Below are 21,697 nucleotides of genomic sequence, written 5' to 3' on the forward strand. Positions count from 1 at the left end.
TCTACCTGATGGTCTGATGGTAGGAGCACTGGACCCAGAATCTTAGGACATCTGAACTATAGTCAGCTCTGAACTTTGGAGCTTTAACCTTTCACCTTTCAACAGGCAAAGAGACCTCCTTTGCCTATTTAGAGGTCAGTGTGAAAAGCCAAGACAGGATTCTATAGAAAACTTAGGTTCCTACAGGAGATTTACTCTGACCTCTGTCCTGAATGTTGAGGATGGGGAAGGGAGAAGAAGAAAGTTGTTTCTTTTTTAAGGATGAGTTGACATACAGTTATATCACATCATCGCTCAATGAGCCCCTCCTCTGTCCTTTGAACTCTGGCTCAGCCTTGCCCTCACAATCTTCTTGGCTGCCAGCCAATGCTCAGGGCTGGGAGCATCTCACTGCCCTACTAGGGCTTTCTGCCCTCATATACAAATTTCTACGTAGTTGGCCATTTACAGGGAAAAAATTTAAAATTCAAAAATAAAGGCAAACAAGGCACCTTGGAACATAGTATCACAGATCTATAGCTGGGACTGTGAAGGTCATTGATTGTCCTCCCCCTCATTTTTACAAATGGAGACTCTAAGGTACAGGTAATAAGCAACAAAGCTGAGATTCAAATCCAGCTCCCCCAGCTCCAAGCTCCATCCTCACCATTCTGACCTCTGAGACTTTGGGCTATGGTTCTTTTTATGCTGTAATATGCTTGTCTTTGTGGGCACATTTCTCCATTCTCCTTCCAGCCCTCCCCCTTCCCCAAATACTAGGTCTCCCATCCATCAGCCTTCCTCAACCATGGGAAAGGGCAGAAGGAAAAAATTGTTCAGTCTTGGAGGAGATACCAGAATGGTTTACCATTTCCTTCTCCAGTTCATTTTACGGATGAGCAAACTGAGGCAAACAGGGTTAGGTGACTTGCCCAGAGTCACACAGCTACTGAGTGTCTGAGGTTGAATTTGAACTCAGGAAGAAGAATCTTCCAGACCCCAGGCTTGTTGCTCTATCCACTGCACCAGCCTAGCTGCCCATAGGCAGCTAGGCTTTTTCACACTGACCTCTAAGTAGGCAAAGGAAGTCTCTGCCCATTGAAAGCTGATAGAAGCTATCTAAGTGAGAATAACTTGTACAAGGAAAAAGTAGACAGAATATTAGAGGTGGGAGACTCCAGGTGTTTGCCCAATTCTCTTTAGCTTATTATCCCAAGAGAAGGCAGTAATGTGTTCAAAAAAGGATGTGACAGAGGTGTCAAAAGTCACAGAGAAGAGAGGAAGCAGTACTTTGGAAAGTACTTGAGCCAGGGTATGTAGCTTGGTCCTGGCTAGACAAAGGGTGGACATGGTTATTTAGGAACTGGGTATCTTCTTCCAGGCTCAGCATAGGGTTGGGCTGTATGCAGCATGCCTTTTCTAAAAACTCTTGAACATTTGTCTAGTTCTGGGTTCTTGTGTGGTTTCCTTATTGGGGTGATCAAGCTTTGTTGGGCTCAGGGGTTCCCCAAACCATGGTAACTCTCTATTTCTACCTAACATTCCTTTGTGTTCTTCTCCTTTCCCCATCCTCAATATTCAGGACAGAGGTTAGAGTAAATGAATGGGGCAATGAATACCTCAGTCTACTTATTTTGACTGGATGTGTGATTTCATTGGAATGGGGACCTCCCAACAAAGAAACTCTTGGTACCAGTGCAGAGCAGGCCTTACTGTATTCCTTAGTCTTTTTTGCAAAGGGAAGGAGAGGCGGGGGCCCTGAGAAGTTAAGTGAGTTGGCCAATTTATACAGCCCCTATGTATCAAAGGCAGCATTCACAACCTGGCCTTTTTGATTCCAGGTCCACACGTCTATTTGCCATGCCATGTTCTTTTTCATCCTAATTTAGTTCAAGTCCCTCATTTAACAGATAGGCCAAAGGCCACTAACTCTACCCTTTTCAAGTCTTTCCTTCAGGGATCAGAAAAGGAAAGATCCAAGCTTTGCTGTGGGATTTTCATTACTGGATCCTGTCTGTGATGGGCCTGAGAAGGCTCAGGGTCCCGGTAGGAGATAGAAGCTGGATTGGGGAAATCAGAATGAGAAGGTTTGCTCCTGTCTCTGGGCATGTCACAACTTCAGCACTTCAGTTTATTCATCTGTCAAATGGAGATTTTTTTTTTTAAAGCTACTTTAGAGTTGTTAGAAAGACGTGACTTTGTATAGTCCAGTGCTATGGAAGTAGTTAACCCTCACCTGACATTAAGGAAAGAGAACTTTGACACAGGATACACCTTCCCCAAATCCTGGATCACCTGCCAGAGAGAACAAAGGCCATAGGTATGGGAGGAAGGTGGGGAGGACAGTGGAAAGAACCTTGATCTGGAGCCAGAGGATCCAGTCCTATCATACCAGTCCCTTAAGTTCAGTTAAATTAGCCTCTAGACTTCAATTTCTTTATCTGTGAGAGGTAGGAGTTGATCTTGATCAGCTTCAAGGTCCATTCCAGATCAAAGACTATATTCTAATGCCCCCTACAGCCATTGGCAAGCTAAGTTGGATTACCTCTGCCTACTTACTGGATGGGGAGACAGAAGCAGCAAACACTGAGCGCTTGACACACATCCTTACTTGAGTCCAAGACACTGAGGTGGGTCCTTATTCTCCTCATTTTATAGAGGGGGAAACAGGTTCCATGAGTTAAAGGATATGTTTGTGGCAGAAACAGGATTTGAACCCAGGTCTCTCCCAACTTCAAGCCTAGAAGTTTCCTCACTACTTTTTGCTCCCTGTCACATTGACTTTGCTCCTGACTCTGCCTCTGGTGTTTGACCTTATCAGTGTCACTTGTTAGGAGAGAGGCCACTGGTTGTAGAAGATGGAATGTAAGGACATTTTTTAAAGCTCAGCATTATGTCAATTGAGTGCCTACTATGTGTTGGGTTCTGGGGATACAAAAAGATGCAGAAGACTGTCTCCGCCCTCCTTCAAGGAGCTCACAATCCATTGGAGGGGGGGGGAAACACCATGCAAACAAATCTATACAAAGCAAACTTGATCCAGGAAAAATAGGAAATAATAAACAGAGGGAAAGCACTGGGGTTCAGAGGGGGATGGAGAAGGCTTTCTGTAGAAGGCAAGATTTTAGTTGGGCTTTAAAGGCTGCAAGGATGGTATCATGCACTGGTTGCCTAGAAACGTCCTCAGGCTCACATATCCCCTCATTCTTGGCCTTCTTCCATAGGCTGACTTCCTAGGCAACAGTGCTTGACTTCTGCCCCCAGCCCTGAAATTGTAAGTCAGAAGAAGGCAGATCACCTGTTCCTTCAGGTTTTCTAGAAGGTACTGTAGATCCTCCTTGTTGGCCAGGGAACCAAGACTTGGGGCCATAAAGGAAATGGACAGTTTCTGTGGTTCTAAGTTTTCTATTCCATGACCTTTGGAGACATCGAGGCAAAGAGAGAGCTTGTAAATATATGGTAAGAGGAGAGGGGCAGGGGCATCAAGAAGCAATGGTGCACCAGCAGATAGGAGGGATTGGAGGATGCTGGGCCACTTATTCTAGTGGAGAAAATACTGGAGGTTTAGGTTATAATTTCCTTCCTTGACACCCCTTCTGGCAAAAATGGCTCTTCCTCTAGGAGGTGGGGAAACCTCCCTCCCACCCCCAGTGTTTTCAGAGTAATCAGAAGGTGAAATGACAGCTGATGAGGAAATACTTTGGAAACTATGTGCCAGAGGGTACTTTTTCAGACGGCTCAGAGTACCAGCCTAATTAGAGAGAAAGGGGAAGTAGGTTAAGGGCCAACCCTGCTTACCATTGGAGTACAGAGACTGGAGGTCCACCCTCCATGAGAAGTACATATCCATTTTTTCATGCATCATGGTGACAATGCAATGGATGAGATCTGAGCTGGTGGGGGGTGGGTCTCCTCCACTTCCACCTCTCTCTGGACAAACACAGACCCATTGCTGGGGGTCAGAAGGAGAAATTCAACTTCACAGTCTTATCAGCCCCAGAAGAATCAATAATACTGAAGGAGACTTTGTATAGCTCTCCCCCCAGATAGTCCCTCACGTGTTAAAGGGATCCTGGTTTCCGTCCTGCAGATTTCCTTGGTCATCATTCAAATGCTTCTTCCAGGAAACCTTCCTTGATTTGCTCCTGCAGAACATTGGCATGGCTGCTCCATCCTTCATCATCCCACTTTGGCGTCACTGATGTACTAGCCTAACAATTACCTGTCAGTCCCAGGGATCAGTCAGTGAACAAGTTAACTTCCCTATTACTGTTGAGGGTACCACCGTGTTCCCAGTTACTCAAGACTCACAACCTCTGTAGAATCCTCAGTTTATCCTCTGATTTTCCCCTTCACCTGCCATATCCAATTTTTTGCTAAATTCTATAAATTTTACTTTCAGATCATCTATATGTGTATATGTGGGCATATGCATGCATACATGCGCACGCACGCGCACACACGCACGCACACACACACACCCTTCTCTCCTTTGACATTGCAGACCCCATTACTGCACACCTGGATTACCCCAATGTTCCAATAGGGTTGGTCTCCCTGTTCTCCAGAAGTGTCCCACTCCATCCCATGGTCCACTCAGCTGCCAAATAGATCTTCCTAAAGTACGTGTCTGACCAGGTCACCCCACTCCCCCACCCCTTCAATAAACTCCCTATCACCTCTAGGGTTAAATATAAAATTCTGTTTGGTTTGTAAAAGCCTTTGCAATTTGGCCCATTTCCTACCTTTCCAGTCTTCTTAAACTTTATTTCCCCTCCCCCATATATTCTTTAGTCTGGTTGACTTTGGCCTCCTGGCTACTCCTCCAACAAGACTCTCCCATCTTCTGACTCTGTCTTCTCATTGACTGTCCATCATGCCTAGAGTTCTCTCCCTCCCCGTCTCTCACCTCCTGGTGAGGCTCTTACCTCCTTGAAGGCTCAGATAAAATCCCATCTTCTGCAAGAAGCCTTTCTCAGTTCCCCTTACTGCTACACCCTTCCTTCCGAGACTCTCTCCAGTTTTTCCTATATGTACTTTGTATGTACAGAGTTGTTTGCATGTTATGGTCCCCATTGGACTGTGAGCTCCTGGTAAGTAAGGGCTGTTTTTGCTTTTCTTTGGATCCCCAGGGCTGGACACCCACTAAGTGCTTAGTCAATGCTTGCTCACTTATTGACTCTCCAGGCAATGTGTGAAATGCTGGTGATACAAAGAGGCAAAAACAGTTTCTGCTCTCAATGAGATTTCAAATGTGTAAATAACAAGGAATGGAAAAAATAAATGGAAGCTAATTTCCGAGGGAACGGCCTCCTACAGAGAGGCGGTTTTAAGCCTTCTTCAAGGAAGTCAGGAAGGAGGGCATTTGGGGGGGGGGGGCGCTTCAGGTAAAAGGTATGTATTAGAGAGGCCGTGGTGGCTGGATGGTAGAATGAAAGGAGACTTTGGGGATATACCCTGTATTTGACACCAGAGATAATAGGGAGTCACTGGTATTTACTGAGTTATGTGACCTGGTCAGATCTAGCCTTTAGAGAAATCCCTCTTGCAGATGAATAAAAGGTGGAATGGAGAAGGGAGACCCATGGGAAGGCCACTATCATAGTCCAGGCAAAAGGAGGGGCAGTCCTGAGCCAGGGTGATGGCCATGGGAGTGGAGATAAAGGAAACCATAGAAAAATGTCATATATGGAATATGTTAAGGTTTGGTAGTAGATGGGAGATGTGGAGCCAGTTGCTGAGCAGGACATCTAGAATGGAAATCTAGGAGGATGGTGGTAGTGTTGACAAGTCATAGCCAAGTGGGGAAGAGGGAAGGAGTAGGTAAGGCAAGGGGAGAAAAGGAACTCTGTTTTAGATGTGTTAAATTTGAGAGGCTACAGGACCATCCAGTCTGAGATGTCTATACGACATTTGGTGATGTGAGGCTAGATAGAGAGATGTGAAAATTCATCTGCATAGATATATGACAGTTGAATCCATGGGAATGGATGACACCACCAAGTGAGACAGTATGGAAGGGGAAGAGAGGAAAGAGTCTTGGAGGACACTTAGGGTTAATGGGTATGACCTTGATGAAGAACCAACAAAGGGGGCTCAGAAAGAGGGACCAAACTGATATAAGAACCTAGGGAAAGCAGCGCCATGAAAACCTTGATAGGAGAGAATATTCAGGAAGAGGAAGGAATGATTTATCGCATCAATTGCTCCAGAGATGTGTTTGTATAGTAGGCACCCAAGCACCTAGAGTAGCATTTGACACCATTTGTGGGGCAGGGCATGGGTGAGGGGGCCCCGTCATTTAAGAGCTTTACAAGTACTGAGTCTCCTTTCTGAGGGGAGGTTTGGGAATCCTTGGCTAATCATAGCAGCTCCTTCCCTAACATGGGAGGGAGGGGAAACTTCAGAGATACTTACAAGAAGTGGAGAATGTAGAATTCCTGGAACCCATTCATGTGGGACAGCATCTGCCTAAACTAGAAAGAGTCAAGAAGAGGACAGAACCTAAGTCACAGACTCTCTGGGAACCCCAAGGACATTGGGCAGATAGCGCTAAGCTTGACCATGACTCCAAAGACCCAAGCCCTGGCCTAGTTGAGGCCCAGAGCAGAGAGGCAGGATTAGAACTCAGTGGAGTGACCACAGCTGTAATGGTTTCGGGCTCATTAAGGAGAGTAGCCTATAGGGCAATATGTAGAAAGACCTCTGACCTGGTTCCCCTGAGAGTCCTGGCTCTGCAACCAACTTTTTTTTTAAAGTGCTAATTTTATTAAAAAATTAATATTGATGACCAGTACTATCAATTAAGTTTGTTTTGTGCTTCTAACTTTGTAGGACCCTGGGCAAGTCATTTTATCGCTGGGCCTTAGTTTCATCTGTCAAATGCTGGCTCATGCCATGAAATCATCATTCAAAAATTGTAAAGTACCATAGAAGGAAGGATAGGGGGAAAATGCTCCCAAGAAAGGTCAGGCTACCACATTATATTTCAACAGTATTGTGTAAAAGATGATGACCTTTCTGCTTTGTTGCTGTGGGCCTTTCCGTTCACCCTGCTGTGGCTCCCTTCTGGGCATGTGTTCTCCACTAATTAGAACGGGAGCTCCTTGAGAACAGGCGTGATCTCTGTTTTCTATTTCTGTTTTCTTAGAGCTTAGCTCACAGCTTGGCATACAGTAATAAGTGCCTTTTTCTTCCGTTCATTCCTACTTTCTGCTTTGGTCCTCACAGTCATAGTCACAGGGATAGGTCATCTGCACTTGATGAGGAAACAAAGACTCACAAAAAACTTATCAATTTCTTGGGGAATCTAGATTTCTTCCTACAATAGGCAGGAATAAATAGGGAGGAACGCTCAGCCTTCATGTTCTGGCCACCCCAAAGGGAAAGGGTTCTATCAAGAGACATTGGGTAGTAGCATTCTACTTATGGTTAATGTGACTTCCCACTTGAGTCTCCTGAAGTGGACTGAGTACTTACTTATTTGCCAGGGCTGAGATATAGGAGACCTGACTCAGACGGAACTGCAGAGGAATAGTGAGATCTAGAAACCCAGATCCCTGCTGTGAATCCCCTCCCTCCCAGACAGGGACCACCTGCAGCTTCGGTGTGGATATAGTTGGTACTGTTTCAGAACCACCTAGTCCAGATGTAGGGAAGTCAGTCAGTCTGTCTTTTCCAGAAGTAGACTGTGGGCTAATTGGAAGGACTGAGCCTCTCTTTGTAGGTCCTGGGAGAGAAGGAATTGTCGTGGGAGAGGTAAATCCTTTTAGGGGCTTTGTCATCGGGCTCGATAGGGAGGAGCTGTTGCCTAGCCATCCAATAACATGAGCTGCAGCCCCTGGGTCAGGGTGGGATGCCATGCTGGGGGGCCAGGTTACTTTCTCTTGTCTTTTAGTAGGCAGGGTCTGGGACTTTTCTTGTTCAGGTGGCAGAGAGTATTGGCCCATGTGGTTGGTAGGCCCAAGGTAGAACCCTTGGCCAGAGGCTCAGGCAAGAATGTGGCTAAGTCGGTGGGAACCACTTGGTCTTGGCTTCCTGCCCCTGCTGACTGCAGAGACATTCTCCAGCCATTCCTCTGGCATTTCTGAGGACCCTGGGATCACAGGCTGAGAGAAAGCTGAGGGCTTTGGTGTGACTGAAGCCTTTGTGACCCTTGTCTTAAGTTGGGCAGGAGTTCGGATGGAGGAAAGGGATGGTGATGGCTTTGTTCTACCTCCCCCAGCCTGAGATCCGGGACTCTGAGCATGGGCTGGGAATAGCTGCATTGTCCAGAGCTGTGTTCCTTCCCTGGGGGTCCTGGTCCCCAGTGGGCCCAGATTGCTACTTCTGACTGAGGCAGAATTCTCACAGTGATGGGACAGTTCAGTTGTTGCTACTGGGCTGCCCTGGTGCTGGAGGGCAGATACTACAGAGATAGTCTGATTCAAAGTGCTTCTGGAAGCTTCTACAGCTGCATTAGGAAACTGACTGGTTTGTGGTTTGGCTGAAGCAGCTGGAACAGTCTCTAGAGGGGTCTCTGTGAAGGGCGCAAGAGATGGACTGAACACAGAGGTCTTTGGTTGTTCTGTCCAGCCAGAGTCCTGTGCTATGCCACTGGGGAAAGAGGCATCTGTAAAAATATGAAGCAAGGGATAGCTGGAAGCAGACTCACGTGGAGGGTCAAGGCCAGGAGCAGGCTGAAGAGTTATAACTCCTGGAGGAATCATATGTCTTGTGGGTTGAAACAGGTTCATGTTTGTTGGAAACAATGCCTTAGAAGGCTCCCAGGCATCTGTCGTACCAGGCATTTCACCAGCCAAGGTCGATAAAGGCTGAGGAAGCTCCGAGGTGGCCCTATGGGCCTCAGGTGGGAATGTTGAATAGTTTGTCTCCTGCAGAAAGGAAACAAATGTCCTGAGAATTGGAAGATGTAGTTACCAAGGGCTCTGAGGAGGGTCCTTCTGAGCTTGGGGTAATTTGAATGGCCATGCATGTGCTGAGGTCTTTGGTCACCATGTCTAAGTGTTCTACTGAGTCTCTACTAGACAGCCCAGGTACAAGGGAAGGGGCATCCTGACTCTAGGTTGCAGGGTAGCCTCACCTTGGGGTGAGTGTGAGTGTGTGTAAGATAACTCAGTCCTAGGAACACATGGAAAGAGGGAGCTAAGAGCATCAGGTTGACTTACCTCATTTCCTAGGGCTAAGAGGCTCAGACCCTTTGGGGTAGGGACAGGAGAGGGGCCTTGCTTAGGCTGAACTCCTCCAAGAGCTCTTGGTGGAAGAGAAAATAGAAACCCCAAGTCTGAGGAAACATTCATGACAGGGCTGGTCTGTGGTCCAGACAACAGCCTGGACCTCCCTGTGGACATGTCACGCTGAAGGATATGGTCACTAGGAGAGCCTGCCCATCTCCCAAGTCCAGTCACTTGGGAATACCCTCCATGCTCTTTGGTAGTTGCCAAGAACTCCTGATCAGACCCAATCGCACTAGGAGAGTGTTCCAGGGGCCTAGTTGATAGGGGCATGGCAGAGATCCAGATGTAAGCCAGATGATTGGTTGGAGAAGAATCTTTAGAAGTAGAGGCTACTTTCTTAGGTCTCCTGGAATGAAATCCAGATCTGATAGGCCAAGAGCTAGTAGTTGGGATGGCAGTTGTGGAAATAGTTTGCTCTCTAGGGTTCTCTGAGTTGTGTGAGAAAAGAAAGGATCTCTAAAGCTTGGGAACATGAGACTTTGTCTATGTACCCCATGACACCCCCAAGCTTGGAAAAGAGGTGACATTCAATGCCCTTGTGGCCTCTTTTAGAAGGCTCAGAGACCTGGATGCTTCTGAGGGACCAGGGCTTGGATGTATTCTCATGGACACCAAGGCTTCCTTGGAAGAGGAAAGGGCAAGACTGACCTCATCTTTGGGAGGGGGAAAGGCCCTAGAGTTGGATGTCATCCTCAGCTGGACTTTGGAGGCAGATGCTGGTGGAGCAGACTCCATGGATAGACTGTGATGCCTGAGGTCAATTTTGTCATCATCTATAGATACCACTGATTTTGTTGATCTCATTATCCCAAGAGTCAATGGCTGGAGTCTGAGAGGAAGGAAGCAGTCTAGTGATTAGGGAGCCATCTCTTCGGTTGACTTGGGCAAAGAACTTCTCAGGGTGGTCTTTTTGGGGACTCATAGCCTGGGTCATGAGATTTAGGGCTATATTGGCATGCAAGGCCTTGATTTGAGGGGGAAGCCTTGACCTGAAATCTGGAGAAAAGCCCTGTGAGAAGAGTAAGGGGAATGGGATCTGACTGTCAGTTTCTTCCCCACCAGGAAGCCCTTTTGTCATCTGAAACTTCAGGGACCACATGGGAGAAGGAAGACGTCCCAAAGGCTGATCTCTTTCCACCAGGACCTGCTGGGACCTCAGGATGGAGAGGGACAACCCCTCCTGCTAGCCCACCAGGCTCCTGGGATTGGTCCATGTTGTTTTGCATGGGGATGAAACTGAAGAAGTCTCTTGGGGGACGTCTAGCAGGCGTCTGAGTAGAGGGGGCTGGAAAAAGCCCCTGCTGCTCTGAAGAGGTGTTAGCCAGGGTCAAGGAGGCAGAAGCCCAGAGAGAACAGACCACTATGACTCCTAGTCCAGGCCACTGACCCCTTGGTTCTGGGCCAGTCCCTGCAGGCATCATGTGGGGACATTCTGGTACATTGCCTGTGTTCTGTCTTGAGGTGTCCATAGTGAAAGCTTGCTCAGGAGGGGTAGAAAGCCACACAGGTGGGCCCGCCCCTTGGTGGCCAGGGTCCCCCCTCTCATATCGGGGCAGCTTTGCTGTGCAGGAGGGGTAACCAGAGAAGAAAAATGTTGCCATCAGCACGCTGTAAGCAGAGAAAGTGAGAGCTTCAGACGCTGGAACCTATCATGGGAAAGAACCTCAAAGCAGCTAGTCCAGCCCATTCCATTTTTAGAGGAAGAAATGAAGATCTCTGGAGAGAGCACAAGGTCACCCATCAAGTGAACAGAAAGGCTCAAGGGGTATCCAAGTCTCAATTCGTCTCCAGCAGTCTGTAGCCCTGAGCTAGAGTTAGAAATGGAGGACATCCTACTCCTCAAATCAGGGCTGGCAAGAGTCCGAGGACAATTGAGTGGGCTCTGGGAGGTGGGGAAGAGGAGGGTAAGGGTAGGATTGGGCTGGAGACCTCTGTGGGGAATGCCTGGGATGCAGTCCTCACAGGAAAAGCTCTAGGGAACCCCCTTTCTTGTCTTGAGAAAGAAGCTTCTCTCAGGCCCCTTGAAGAGAGTGGAGGAGTCCATGCCCCGCCCCCCCTGCCCAGGCCATGCACAAATACTGTTGTTTACACCCATAGTGCTCCAGGTCTGCAGGGCTCTACCACTTTCTGTTATTTCTGAACCTCTAAAAGTTACCACTTATGAAGCATCATTGTTTCCTTCCCCATCACTGAGGGGAGGGAGGTAGACGATTGGGTTACCGAGGGGTGAGGGGCAGGGAGGGAAGGAATGAGACTATATATTATCAAATGTTTTTCTGGGGGGATGTATTTATCAGTTATGCTGATTAAACAAACGTTTTGTGATCTTCAACAATACTGTTATATGGGGTGGCTCTCTAGGAAGAGAAGGGGAGGGATATTGGTGAAAAATATGGCAATATTTTAAAAGATATCAATAAAAACTTATTTAGAAGAAATTATCCAGAGAGGGAGGAAGCAGCAATAGTCACAATCCCTCCTCAAGGACCCGATGTAGCTTCTCAGTGGACATATCATTGGCAAGTTCCTTTAGCCTGCCATTCAAGGCTCTCTGTAATCTCTGACCCATGGACTGACCATGCCAAAAGATAACATTCCCATAGAAGAGTATGCTTCCTTTGTGATAGGAAATAGTGCTTTAAGACCAGTGGTGGGGTGGTATAATGGACAATACTGAATATAGAGTCAGAGAACCTCAGTTCCTGACCGGTGGTACTCTGGGCCTTAGTTTCCCTGGGGTTGGGGTTGGGGTGGGGAGGAGAAATAACTAGATGGCCTCTAAAGCCCCATTGACCTCTAGATTTACAAAATACTTTCCTTGAAAATCTGAGGTATATGTATCATCCCCATTCTACAGATTAGAAAAGAAAAATTTAGGCTAAAAAAAAAATCTGAGGTATGTGTATCATCTCCACTCTACAGATGAGAAAATTGAGGCTGAGAAATCATGTGTCATTTCTGTTCTAAAGACGAAAAAACAGAAACTCAGAGGCAGAATTTAAACACAGGTCTTCTAAGACCAGTGCTTTTTCCACCAGTTGGGAACGTTAGCTATTGATAGCAGGGTAGATGGAGCGCTGGATTTAGAAATCTGGGTTTGAAGCCCATGTTTGACAGATACTTAACTTTGTGACCACAGAGCAAACCACCCACCTTCTGAGTCTGTTTCTTCATCTGTAGAAATGGGGACAAGACTCAGGTTACCTCCTGAAGACTGTAAGGATGAAAGGACATGTGTATCAAAGCAACCCCCAAACTTTAAAAGCCAACCCCCGCTTCCCAGATACACACATGCAGCCTCTTAGGGTAAATGCTCAGTAAAAACTTTCTCAAGGTAGCGATCATTGGCTGAGGAGTCTTGAGACCTATTACTTACATGCCATAAAAATGACTAACAACTAACATTTATATAGCTCTTTAGAGTTTTTCAAAGTATGTTGTAGGCATTCTCATTCAAGCTTCATAACTATGGGAGGTAAGTGCAGTTGTCTCTATCTAATGGGAAGAGAAATGGAAAATGGAACTTTCACTAGTAAATGTGGGAGGAGGAGCCAGGTTTTCCTGACTCCAAGCACTCTATCCACTGTGGCCCTCTCCAGATCTGCTACCAAATTACTTGGGAGTTCCCCTACTCTACCCAATTCTCACCCTCTAGTTCTCAGTTTCATCTGTCATGTGTTGCAGTGGATACAGCTCTGGACTTGGAGTCAGAAAGACCCAAGTTCAAATACAGCTGCAAATATTTATTTACTAGCTGGGCAAGTCTCTTAACCTCTATCTCAGTTTCCTCAACTATAAAAATAGAGGTATTATTAGCACTTATCTCACAGGGTTGTTGTGATGAACCAGTGATTCATTTGTAAAACCTGAAGTATAGTAGGTACTTAAATGCTTGTTCCCATCCTGTCAAAAATGGCACCAATCACACCCCATTCACCTTCTAGGCTGATGGCAGTAAGGGTCCATGGATGAGAAAGGACTTTGGAAGGGGTAAGACATCAGCTCAAGAGGATCCACTTCTAGCTATTACCCTTATGCCTCCATATAAATGTGTGGTAACATTTGCTCCTACCCTGGAGTACTATGCTGGGGTGGTAAAGAGAGAACAAGGACTCCTTCCCCATTTCTCCAGGAGAGAGTTCAGGTATTAGGAAGTAACACAGTGTAATAGAATGAGACCTAGAATCGGAAGATCTGGGTTCAAATGCTACCTATAAGACCATGGTTTCCTCTTCTGTAAGAGGATGGGTTGGACTAGACGCAGATTCCTCAGGTACTTGCCATGTGTCAAAAGAATTATACTTTGAGCAAGCACCAACCCTCTTTCCAGTTCTATGATTCTCTGGTTGTACATTCAGACCCTACTCTCTACTCCTCTTCAAACCAGAGATGCTTTCATCTATTCTTCACTCTCCCCCTCCTCCATTCCAGGTCTGACCCCCACCACAAAGATCCCCTGTCCTTAGACTTTATTCAATCTCAGCCCACTGGAACATTACCTCCTTCTGGGACCAAGGGACTCTTGCCTTTGACCCAAGTATCTCCATTCAGTCTATTTCTGAAGTCTACTAGTCTTTATCTCCTGAATCAGTGGTCCATAGCTTTCCAACCTCACCTTCCTGGGTTGAAGATGGGTCCGACCAATTTAGGATTTTTCTTAGAACCAAACACCAGAATATAATGGTAACAACATTCACTTGCTCTTTTATCTTCCCAGTCCCACCATACATTCTAGATCTTATTCATAAGGGAGACAGACCAACAAGGACTCACTTTGGAATTGGGAAGGTCTGGGTTTATATCCTGGACACATACTAGTTGTATCTTCATGGGCAGCTAACTTAACCTTTCAAGTGCCTCAACTCTGAGAGAATTACAAGAATACCAGTCAATGGAAGGAATTTTCACACTAGAAGTTCCCTAACATTGATGAGGTTACAGCTGTAGAACAAATTAAAATTAAATGAGATAATATTTGTAAAGCACTTGGCACAGTATCTGGCACTCAGCAGATGGTATATAAATGCTTCTTTTCTTCCTCCTTCAAAACAAAACTCACAAGACAGGAGTGGTCTATGTAGAAATAGAAATTAGAGTCACAAGGAATTGAAAGTATATAAGACATCTATATAGTTTATAGCAAGTATCGTGCAGCTTAAGTCTTCTGTCTTCATAAAGTTCTCCAGTTTGCAGTATTCCCTTCCTGGAGCTTATGTAATGCCATCATTCAACCTTCTCCCCAAAGGGATGAACCTTTTGGATAACATGGAAACATTGAGTACTTTACTAGAGTCCCCCCCTTCTTCCACGTTGAGAAGAGTGATCAAGCTCATGCAGGTAGTAACTAACACACACACACACACACACACACACACACACACACACACACACACACACACACACACACCACGTCACCACTGAGTTCTCCCCAAGTTGACAGAAGCCAATCTCTGTCATTCGTCACAGATCCCAATAATGCTGCCTCACAACATGATATTTTATGATTGGTATCTTACACAAATTGTATCATTTGATTCTTTTAAGGTTGTTTAGAATTCCCATTTTATTTCGGAGGTGCGAAATGAAGCGAGTCGCTTGCCTGAAGTCACAACTGCACAGTGGCAAAGCCAAGATCAGAGTCTAGATCGCTGGACTCCTAAACCCAGAGCTGATTCTATGACAGTATCCTGATATCAGAGACCCCAAAGCATCACAGCATGCTGCTGAATGGCTCTAGCTCTTTTAGAAGTTCTATAGTCAGAATTGATACCTTAATCCCCTGAGGGCAGCATGATAGAGCGGAAAGTACCCTGGACTTAGAGTTAGGACATTTGGGGTTAGATCCCCTCTCCAGCATTTAGTTCTTAGCAGAGCCCTGGGGCTATCTTATTGATCTGGCTGCCTGCTGAGCGCTGAACCCAGGCACGAAGAACTCGGACCCTCAGCAGAAAAGACCCAATGAGAAAGCAGCTGCCTCCATAGATCCAAGAGGGACACTGGAAAGAACTCTTCTTATAACTTCTTAAATGCTTAAGTTCTTCCATCATCTTCGAAGATTACACATGAATCCTCTCAATTTGCTGGTCAGGGTGACGGACTGGAAAGATTGGTTTGAGCCTCATTTCTACCACTTATTCCTTGTCTGACTCTGGGCAGGACACTACATTAAAAGCTCCTTCTGATCTGCAAGAGGAAGGCAGGTGAGGGGCTAGAGCTAATCTATTCTAGCTGATATCCATCATTTTATGAGCCCCCATGCACTAGGGATATTATTCCTGAAAATTCCAACTTATTTCTTCGTATCTTTAGAGAGGGTGATTTTAGCAAGGACAAAGGTCTTTGAGAGGTACCTGGAATAGAGAAAAACTGAAGGAATTTTGATGGAGTTGGGGCCAGGTAGTAGGAGAAAGGAAGAAGAATTAGAGTGGAAATGGGGAGAAGGGTAGGGAAAGGACCCCAAGGAAGGGGCAGAGGAAGTAGTTGGAGAATACCAATCACATTTTGCCCTCAACATCTGTGACAGACTAATGCTGCCTCAAGGAGCTCAATGTCTCTGTTTCTAGGATGGGCACCTTGTCACTAGAGAGAAAGGGTCTCCTTTTAACCCCTTCCCCATTCCCTTCCTTCCTTACCTCAGCACCAGCCATTCAGCTTCTCATTCCCCTCCCACAAAGGATCAATTGTATACAGGTCCCTCCTAAGCACTTTTATACCTTGCCAACTAAGAGTCTTGCCTCGATGGGCCTCACCTGAGTCTTTGCCTCATTACCTTAATTGGGACCAGGCCAATGTCAGGTACTCATCATCCCCATCCCAATGATTCAGGCCTAACTGTGAGATCTCTCCCACTGAAGAAATAGAGGGCAAGTTCTCAGATCTAGGGGTTAAGGACATCTTCTGCTGGGCTTCTCTTGAGGGAAGGCAGAAGCCCTGCTTTCTTTGGCTAGGATCTCAGCTTCCAGCCCTGTGTCCCCAACAGGTAAGGAGGGAGATGTCTTATTTGGAACTTAAAGGCAGATTAACAGGCAGCATCGAGGCTCCAAAATTTCACCCTCAACAGCCCTCCCCCGCCCCTTCACTGCCATATTTCTCACTGTACCCCATAAAAAAGGAAACTATGCCCCCCACCACCATTAATAGGACAATGGAAAGATAAGTTGGGGGTGGTGGAAAAAGTTTGGTGAAACATATGGGGACTGTCTCCCACTCCAACTGAGGCTTCCCAGTCAAGGAGTTTGTGCTCTGAGAAGGTTAAGTTTTCTCCAAGAGGATCATGGAATTACAGACTTTAAAGCGGGAAGGAAGCACAGAAGTGAGAGATGTGTTTAAGACTGTTCCTTCTCAGTGTGAATCTTCCAAGTTACTCAGCTTCTCTATACCTTAAACGAGTCAATAAGACTGGGTCTAAGATAGGCACTCTGGGAGCTCTTGGTCTGCTATATATTCTTTGTAGGATGAAGACATGGCTAGAAAATAGTCCATGTGGAAAAAAACTGTTTCAGTGGACCCTGGGCTTGATTATCACCTAAATGTGGTGAGGTTGACATGGTATTTGTAATTTTATTTTTTCTTCTTGTATCCCCAGCACCTAATACAATGCTTGGTACCCAGCGGACACTCTTCTGGATTCCAGAATTTAGATGATTCACGTTTTTATGATGATTTGAAGGTTTGCCAAGCTCTTCAGGAGCACCCCATTCCTTATTTGATCCTCACAACAAAGTGTGAGGAGGGAGGCAGCGTAGATTTTGGCTCCTCATTTTATAGAGGAGGAAACAGGATCTCAGAGGTTAAGTGACTTGCTGAGGGTCACACAGTAATTAAGTGTCTGAGGCCTCATTCAAACCCAGGGCTTCCTGACTACTTTAGCCTTCTGGTCACTAAGCTTCCAAAATGACTGATGCAGGAAGAACATTTGCTAAGGTAAAATGTGTTCAATGGAGGCTGACCAGGATCGTGGGCAAGTTCCAACGCATTACATTTCTACTCAGCAAAAAACCAAAACATTTTCTTGAAAGCAGATCTGTAAAGCAATGTAATTGACTCCTTGTTAGATGGTGAGCTCCCTGTCGCTCTAAGTATTTAAGCAAAGGCTACAGGAACAGCTTTGGAGGATGAACCCCTCCAATAGGTTAGGCAGGAGGTTATTATGTTACCTTTAAGGCCTTGTCTAATTCAGAGATTGTCTGTTTTCTACACCTGCCCCTGCTGACTCCACCCCCACAGTGCCCCAGCAGCATCTCCTATGGAACCGCTGAGAGCCCAAATGGCCGCACTGAACATCTCCTTGCCCTCCCCAGTCAGAGATCTTCCTACATCACAAGACGCCTCCCAGCTAAGGAACCCCCTTCCCTTTCCCAAATCATGACTACCACTTCCAAAACAATCCAATAACTTTTATTGGCGTGTTGCCACCGGGGCTGGCCGCCTCCTTACAAAACATTAAATAGTGAAGGGAGTGACTTGGGCCAAGAACTGTACAAACTCTACACACACAAGGAAAGAGGCCTCCTCTGCGGCCATGGGCTGCAGGGAGGGCAAGTGTGACTTCTCTGGGGCAGAGAGCCAGGCCAGGTCGACCGTGGGGTCCATGAGGTGGGTGTGTGTGCGGGGGTTTCTGTCTCCTTAAATGCTGCTAATTCTAAAGGGCCAACTTGCAGAGACAGAGGGATGGTGAGGGCTGTGCCCAACTCACCCCTTCTGGTTCCTTCTGTGGCCAGGGTACTGAAAGGGGATATTTGTAACCAAGCTTGAGGAACAGGCCTCTGGAGCCATGTCCAGCCATCATGGATGGACAGCTGGTCCTCCCTTTGGAGGCAGGAATGTGTCTTGGACACAGCTGATGGGAAGTGTGCTGCCCTCCCCTGGGCCGAATGCTCAAAGGAGACTGCATTTCTCAGGAGTTCTGTAGCAAACAGATTTAGTAATGTTTCAGCTTCTCCTCCCCTCTCTTGGGCAGTGCCAGAGGCAGACCTGGGGGCCAATACAAGATACCCTTATGGGTGTGGCACCTGTCCAGGAGGTGCTTAATGTTGTCTTTGTATTTGCCAGCGCCTAGGACGGTACCTGGAATAATACACAGAACTGAATTGAGACTAGCACTGGGGAAGCTGATTGGCCATCGGGTGACCTTGTCCTCTGTTCAGGGTCTGGATGAGGGGCCAAGATGCCCACCTAAGGTAGTCAGCTCTCCTTAGTGTTGGAGTATGTCTCATTTTCTGATGTATCCCTTCCTTTAATAGGTCACTAAGCAGACTCCTACCCAGACCCATGACTTAATGGCCAGAATCAGAATCTGATCCGATAGACCACGATGGAAAACATTTATACCCTAATATCTGGCAATGTTTTTCTCTAGATCAACCAGATATTCCATGGCAGGATCTATAGAAGGGAAGGGTGGGGAGGGGAAAGAGGTCATGACTTTCCTGGGGAATTTTGTGCTTTAGGAGGGTCCCTGGAAACTCTCCCCTCACCACATGCTACCTGAAGTTTGGGCAAGCCTGGGGCAGAAGCAGCAGAGGGGTTTGTACCTGGGTCTGTCTCCACCCCAGGGCCAAGGAAGAGCAAGAACTGGGATACCCGGAGGAAAGACTTGGCCTGGGGCTAGTGAGAGGAGGTAGCAAGCCAAAGAGAAGGGGGAGAGGAAAAGGAAACGAGATAAAAGGACCAGCCTATGGTTCAAGTCCTGAGGGACAGAAAGGATGGAGAATGGAGTCTCCAGTTCTCAGCCAAGTCCTTGTTCTGGAGAGAAAAATTGGATGAAGGGCGAGAGAGAGGCAAGCGCAGACTGGAACAGAGAGGAAAGGGCAGGGAATCCTTGGCTGGAAGGCCAGCAGGGCATGGAGCCCTAGGTCATCCTTGGAGCCAGAGCCACTCTCCTGCTCATCCTTCTGGATATCCGGGGGCACTAGACCTAAGGCTCAAGTCTTAGCTGAGCCATATCAAGCATAGTCTTAAAACATAAAACCTTCGACTCTCAGCCTTGGAAGGGAGATCCTGCTCTTGCATGGACCTCATCGTGGTGACCGGATCCACTACCCTACCAGCTCTGGGTAGGCTGGGGGCTGGGTCTGCGCCAGGCCTCTTCGCCTGCCCGTGGGCAGTGGCAGGCCATCTTGCCAAGCAGCTTGAAGCAGGCGATGGAAGCGGGCACGGATCAGGGAGCCAGGTAGAGTAAGTGGGGCCTGGCCTTCTGCCTCTGCCCTGGGCTTGGCTGCTGAGGCTCCATCTGGTGTAGACTCCATCTCAAGGGTGGCCCCTGGCTGTTCAGGCTCCTCAGAACATGGCCCAGGAGTCCCCCTCTTCTTCTTTTTGGTCTTGGAGCCCCGAGGCTCCAAGTTGGCTGAGATTGGGCTGACTTCTTCTCGGAACTTGGAGCCTTCTGAAGGAGCAGCTTCTGCCTTGGCTTGGGGGCTCTGCCTGTTATGTTCTCCTGGAGGGTTGGGGGGAGGAAGAGAAGACACTGAGGTTAGGGAGGCAGGCAGAATGACTGATGGCTGCCCTGACTCCTAGCTCCTGCTGTATGGTTTTGGAGAATGACTGCTCTCCCCCACCCCCACTCTCCTTGACCCCTCTTAGGATCCTAGCTAAAAAAGGCAGCTCTTTTCTAGAGCCCCCATCTCCTCCCCTGAGGACAGGTGATGCAGACAGAAATGAAGGCATGAACACACACACTGGGCCACCCAGACTGCACACAGCATGGCAGGGTCATGGAAAGGGAGGTACTGCTCACTTGGATACAGGGGTGTGGACCTCTCCAACCACCACACCATGCCCTTTCCTCCTCCCCATTTCTCCCTAAAACCCAAGATCTCCAGAGAGTAGGAAGGAAGCCAAGCAGGGAAAGCAGAGTATGAAGAGAAAGGCAGCATGGATTGTTTTATTAAGCTTTCTCCACAAAATGGTACCTACTTGGAGGCATGGCCACCAGGCTGTGAACAGGAACCTGTAAGAAATAAAGGTGGGGGTAATTTTCTGGAGAGAGGGAGGGAATGAGTATGAGGAAGGGAGGGGGAGCCCCTGAGTACAGAGGGGAGGCCAAGGGAGTCTGGTCCTCTCTGCTTGGGAAGAAGAGAGCTGAGAAAGATGCCCCTTTAATTGAGCTGAGAGTAGGGCAGTGGCGTATCGTGGAAGGAGCCCTGGACTACATGTATGGATAGTCACTCACTCCCAGATAAGCCTCTATCACTCTCCCTCCCTGGGCCTCATTTTCCCCTTCTAGAAAAGGAATTAGGCAGAATGCTTTAAAGGGTCCCTCCCAGTGATGATTCCAAGGCTTCTCAGGGCTGGGTATTAATAGGAAGAAGAGGCCCTCCTTCATAATTTCCATAATTTAAAAGCCCTGCAGTCATCTTAGTCCCTTCTCTGCTCATTTCCAATCTAGAAGCATGGCCAGCTCCTAGTGGTCCTGCTCACTGTTTCTAAGGATTCTTGTTTAAAGGGGACCTCCCCATAGGCATCAGCCTATCATCCCTAGATGATAAGGTACAATTGCTTCTCCACCATCTTGTCACACAGGCCTGAAATGCCACCATTAAGGTTGCTCCTTAAGTTTAGGGTACTGTCTATAGAAAGCTGGGAAAATGCACTAAAGGTGCTAGATAGTGAGAAAGAGGGGAACAGCTTATACCCCAAGCCCATTTACTTAAAGAGCTGTGATTTGGATAGTATGGGTCATCCCTCCACCAATATGGGTCCCAACATCTCTATGCACTAGTAGATTGTTTCTGAACACTTCTGTAGCTAAAGTGTATATCACCTGATAGCTACCTTGGGGACTAGCCTCTGAGAACTTAGCCAGGCTGGTCCTTAAGACAACAGAAATATGATAAAGTGGCACTGGGGAGGAAGTGATGGTCTCTAGGAAGTCAGGGAGACCCAAGTTCAAATCCTGCCTCAGATTATTAGCTCTGTGACCCTGGGCAAGTCACTCCACTTCTAATCATCCTTTCCTTATTGTGTCTTGTGTGAAGATCGAAGGAGACAACATATAAATGCACGGTAAAGGCTAACAGCTGCTAAGTCCAAGTCACTATTCTGCATCTGGTACAATGGCTCACTCAGAGGTAAGAGTTGAAACCAACAATCCTTTCACTAAATACATATTCCAATACCCTCCTTTAGGTAGAAGTCATTCTCAAGATAATTAAGTACTAGTTCAGACAGATAAAAATAAAGAAAAAGCTACCAGAAATCAAGTTCCCTGAAGTCTCAAACTCCCCACCAAAACCTGGAAGAAATGCTTTTAAACTCCTCCTGTTGCCCAATGGGTCAACAACTGAGTCCTGGATCAGTGCTCATGGGAGAAAAGTTAACCCCAAATGTCCCACGTCTGGGACATAATTCCCTTGCAAAAGTCCTGGCTGGTAGTGTGTGTGAGATGTCTAGAGTGGGGTCTCAAGTGTACAGGGGTGTGTGTGTGTGTATGTGTGTGTGTGTGTGTGTGTGTGATGTCTACAGTGGGGTCTCAAGTGTATAGG

General features: G+C 47.0%; 1 protein-coding gene across 2 annotated transcripts in view; it reads right to left on the bottom strand.

Moving 5' to 3' along the window:
* Positions 1-17,590: 17,590 nt before the first annotated feature.
* Positions 17,591-21,697, bottom strand: part of C1H15orf39 (chromosome 1 C15orf39 homolog) — a 30,077-nt gene continuing 25,970 nt past the window's right edge. The window contains exons 3-4 of one of the 2 annotated variants that reach the window (XM_072628314.1): positions 20,130-20,163; positions 17,591-19,650 (exon numbers count right to left, since the gene is read on the bottom strand). In XM_072628314.1, coding sequence (XP_072484415.1) covers positions 19,641-19,650; positions 20,130-20,163 — 44 coding nt within the window. In that variant the 3' untranslated portion in view covers positions 17,591-19,640. The remainder of the gene's footprint in view (positions 19,651-20,129; positions 20,164-21,697) is intronic. The other variant, XM_072628313.1, reaches the window with a different exon arrangement.

This window comes from Notamacropus eugenii, chromosome 1 (genome assembly GCF_028372415.1).
Source record: "Notamacropus eugenii isolate mMacEug1 chromosome 1, mMacEug1.pri_v2, whole genome shotgun sequence".
Lineage (NCBI taxonomy): Eukaryota > Metazoa > Chordata > Mammalia > Diprotodontia > Macropodidae > Notamacropus > Notamacropus eugenii.